Source organism: Corapipo altera, unplaced genomic scaffold, assembly GCF_003945725.1.
Source record: "Corapipo altera isolate COAL_440 unplaced genomic scaffold, ASM394572v1 131649, whole genome shotgun sequence".
Lineage (NCBI taxonomy): Eukaryota > Metazoa > Chordata > Aves > Passeriformes > Pipridae > Corapipo > Corapipo altera.
Genome location: NW_020885792.1, coordinates 1 through 4,433, shown reverse-complemented (window position 1 = coordinate 4,433; position 4,433 = coordinate 1). Strand labels below are relative to the sequence as shown.

At 64.3% G+C, this 4,433-nt stretch overlaps 1 protein-coding gene across 1 annotated transcript in view; it reads left to right on the top strand.

Annotated features, from left to right (window-relative positions):
- The window catches only part of LOC113940809 (innate immunity activator protein-like), a gene marked incomplete at its 3' end in the record, with an annotated part of 4,697 nt that extends 599 nt beyond the window's left edge, over positions 1-4,098 (top strand). The window contains exons 2-5 of the mRNA XM_027631958.1: positions 376-500; positions 1,074-1,193; positions 2,684-2,888; positions 4,045-4,098. Of these exons, the coding sequence (XP_027487759.1) occupies positions 376-500; positions 1,074-1,193; positions 2,684-2,888; positions 4,045-4,098 (504 nt within the window). The remainder of the gene's footprint in view (positions 1-375; positions 501-1,073; positions 1,194-2,683; positions 2,889-4,044) is intronic.
- Between the last annotated feature and the right edge of the window lie 335 nt (positions 4,099-4,433).

The window sequence follows — 4,433 nt, the reverse complement described above, 5'->3', positions numbered from 1 at the left end:
AAAGGGGGGGTGCCTTGGGCAGGGTTTGGCTTAGCTGGGTTTGGCGGGGGTGAGTCAGAATGAAACCTTCCCCCTGTGACCCCCCCCCCGCGGCGGCGGCACGGCTCTGCCGGGGGGGCTGGAACCCCCGAGGGTGCTGCTGGGGGGGTCATGGATACCCTGGGGGGGCTGGAACCCCCGAGGGTGCTGCTGGGGAGGTCATGGATACCCGGGGGGGGGGGCTGGAACACCCGTGGGTGCTGCTCTGGGAGGGGGTCACGGCTGCTTTTTCCTCCCACCGGCCTTGACACGCACCTATTGCGGGGGCCGGGGGGTGGTGCCCGGGTGCCGTCCGTGCCCTCATGGGTCCGTGCCCCCGTCCGTGTGCCCCCCCAGACCCGGCCAGCCCGGTGCCCCTTCCGAAGGAGCGGGTGCAGGCGGGGCGGCGGCAGCAGCAGGCGCTGGAGGCGCGGCTCGAGGGCTGCGTGCAGGAACTGCGGCGGCTCTGCCTGCGGGAGGCGGTGAGCGGGGCTCGGGACCCCAGGGGTGACCCCACTAACCCGAGACCCCCGGGGTGACCCCCCCCAGCCCTAAGAAGGGCTCGGGACCCCATATGTGAACCCCCCTAACCCTGAGAGGGGCTCTGGACCCCCGGGGTGACCCCCCGCTCAGACCTCGGGGGCACCGCTCAGTGTCCCCACGAGTGGCGCACAGGGACCCGCGGTCCGACCCCACCGCCAAGCAAGGAGACCCCCTACCTACCCTGTTCCCCCCGCTGCAGTGACACAGCTCAGTGTCCCCACAGTGTCACTGCTTAATGTCCCCATGGTGGTACAGCTCAATGTCCCCACTCAGTGTTCCCGCAGTGTCCCCGCTCAGTGTCCCTGCAGTGTCCCCATTCAGGGTCCCTGCAGTGTTCCCACTCAATGTCCCCATCGTGTTCCCATTCAGTGTCCCCACTCAGTGTCCCCACTCAGTGTCCCCACACAGTGTCCCTGCAGTGTCCCCACTCAGTGTCCCCGTCGTGTTCCCACTCAGTGTCCCCGCAGTGTCCCCGCTCAGTGTCCCCGCTCAGTGTCCCTGTGCTGTCCCAGGAACTGACGGGGACGCTGCCCCGTGAGTACCCCCTAAAGGCTGGGGAGAAGCCCCCCAAGGTGCGGCGCCGGATCGGGGCTGCCTTCAAACTGGATGAGATCGTTGTCCTGCATGGAGTGGTGAGGGGTCTGTGGTGCAAAGGGGAGGGGTGGGGACCCCTCTTCATCCCATGCTATCCCATGCCATCCCTTCCCACCCCATCCATCCCATCCCATCCCGGGGCTGTGGAAGATGCCCAGGGCTCCCATGAGGATGTCGCTGTCCCGATCCCGTGGGTGGGGATTCCCAGTGCCCAGGGTGCTGTTGGGGTGCTGGGGTGCCCAGTGAAGGGATGTGTTGGGATTCCAGGTGCTGCGGGTGGATTTGGGATCCCAAACGTGATGGGTGGTGTTGGGGTGCCAGGGGGATGGGAGGAGGTGGGATTCCAGGTGCCATGGGTGGTGCTGAGGTGTCGAGGTGATGGGATGTGTTGGGGTTCCAGGTGCCGTGGGCAGTGCTGGGATGTTGAGTAGATGGGATGTGTTGGGGTTCCGTGTGCGATGTCAGCTTGGATGCTGAGGGGGTGGGAAGTGTGGGAGTCCCAAGTGCTGTTGGGGTCTCCAGTGGGATGGGAGATGTTGGGGTTCCAGGAGTGATGGTAGTGTTGGGGTTCCAGGCGCTGTGGGTGATGTTGGGGTGCAGAGGTGTTGGGAGATGTCGGGGTTCCGTGTGTAATGGTGGTGTTGGGGTTCCAGGCACTCTGGGAGGTACTGGGCCGTCCAGGTGAGGTGGTGGGAGATGTTGGGGTTCCACAGACATTGGGGTGCCAAGGGGCTGGGAGGTGCTGGGGTGTCTTGGGGGGTGTCACTGTGTTTCCAAGCACTGTGGGTGCTGTTGGGGTGTCAGGACGGGTGTCACTGTGGGTGATGTTGGAGTGCTGAGGTTCTGGGTGGTCTTGGGGTGTCACGGTGGGTTCTGCCATGTTCCCCAGTGCTCTGGGCAGTATTGGGGTGTCAGAGTGGGTGTCGCTGTGGGTGTGGTTGGGATGTGTTGGAGTCCCAAGTGCTGTGGGAGGTGTTGGGGCACCGAGGTGCTGGGAGATGTTGGGGTTCTGTGCTCGATGGTGCTGAGGTGCTGGGTGCTGTCGGGCTGTCAGGGTGGGGGCTGCCGTGTTTCCCGGTGCTGTGGGGGCTGTTGGGGTGTCAGGGTGAGATGATGGGTATTGTTGGGATGTGTTGGGGTGCCGATGGGTGTTGAGGTGATGGGATGTGTTGGAGTGTCGATGTGCTGGGTGCGGTCGGGGTGTCAGGGTGGGTACCACCATGTTTCCCAGTGCTGTGGGTGCTGTTGACGTGTCATGATGGGTGCCGCCGTGTTTCCCAGAGCTCTGGGCAGCATTGGGGTGTCACGGTGGGTACCACCGTGTTTCCCAGTGATATCGGTGTTGTTGGGGTGCCAAGTGCTCTGGGTGGTGTTGGGGTATCAGGGTGGGTACCACCATGTTTCCCAGAGCTCTGAGTACTGTCGGGCTGTCAGGGTGGGCTCTGCCATGTTTCCGAGAGCTCCAGGTGATGTTGGGGTCTCACGGTGGGCCCCGCCGTGTTCCTGACCCCCCCCTCCCCATGCCCAGGACCCCCTGGAGCGGGAGCGGGCGCTGCAGCTGCGGATCGCCGAGGCCTCTCGCCGCCTGTGCCACGAGCAGAACATCGGGCGGCGCCTGCGGAAGCGGCGACAAACGGCGGCGCTGCGGGAGGAGCAGAAGCTGCGCGACCTGGAACAGGTCCTGAGCCAGAGGCGCCTCCTGACCGGGCACAGGGACACGGGCACTGCCCACGGTGAGATCCCCGGCACCCCCAGCCGAGGGGGGGGCAGGAAGGAGGAGTGGGGGGCAGCTTGGTGGGGTGTCCCTGGGGAATACACTCCAGTTCCCCATCCCAATCCCTCTGGATACCCCCCAATTCCCCATCACTGGTGAGTGCACCCCCCAGATGCCCCCCAGTTCCCCATTCTGAGTGGATACACCCCAGTCCTCCATCCCCAATGAATGCACGCCCCTAGATAACCCCCAAAATACCATCCCTGGGGAATGCACCCCAATTCCCTATCCCTACTGAACACACCCCTTGGGTACCCCCCAATACACCACCCCTAGTGCCTGCCCCCCAATTCCCCCCTGGAAACTCCCTGGAATGCCATCCCTGGGATGTGCACCTCAACATGCCCTCCCTGTGAATGCACCCTGTTGAGTGCATCCCAAAACTTAACCCCATTTATAGCACCTCGAATGCACCCCAGTACTTCACCTCACCGATTCCACCCCTTGACAGCACCCCAAAACTTCGCCCCCTCAATGCACCCCAATACTTCACCCCATTGATTGCACCCCTAAATGCCCCCCAACACTTCACCCCTGTTGCTTGCACCCCAGAACTCCCTCTGATCCCCCATCCCCTGCACCTGAAAGACGGGCAGGATGTGACCCAGCTGCCGTGTCCCATTCCGTGTCCCATCCCGAGCCATTCAGGGGGTCCCCATCCTGTCCCCTCCCAAGGACCGGGGCCGTGGCGGCTCCTTCCCTGCCCATGCCCCCAATGTGCCCAGGCTGGGCAGGCTGGGATGAGGCTGGGATCGGATTGGGATCAGGCTGGGATGAGGCGGGGAACAGACTGGGAACAGGCTGGGATGAGGCCAGGAGCAGGTTGGGAGCAGGTTGGGAGCTGCCCGGCTCGGCAGAGCCGGCCCGGCCGGTACCGGAGCGTGTCGAGACAGGTGGCGTGAAGGGAGGAAGGACGGGAGGGGAAGAGGGAGGGAAGGACAAAGGGGGGAGCGGAGCCCCGCGGGGACGCGCTGGGAGGTGGCGCGGCCGTGGGAGAGTTCAGGCACTGGCGGTGGCTCCGACTCTGCTCTCACCATACCCCCTCTCCCCCGTCCCTCTCTCCCCTGTCCCTTTCCCCTGCCCCTCTCTCCCCTGTTCTTGTCCTGGCCCCACAGAGCTCAGCGTCTCCGAGGAGAGCTCCCTGTCTGACACGGGCCTGCTGGAGGAGAGTAAGGGGGTGGGGGGTCTGGGCAGACGTGGGGGTACCCCATGTGTGTCCTCTCCATCCCAAATGCTTCACATGTCCCCTGCATCCCATTTCCCTTCTGTCCCCTTCATCCCATCCCTCCCTGTTCCTCTCCAACCCATCCCCCTCATGTTCCTCTCCATCCCATCCCCCTTGTGTCCTCTCCATCCCATCCCACCATGTATGTCCCCTCCATCCCAATTCCCTGCATGTTCCCTCCATCCCAACCATCCACCTGTCCCCTCCATCCATCCCCCTCGTGTCCCCTCCACCCATCCCATCCCATCCCATCCCATCCCATCCCATCCCATCCCATCC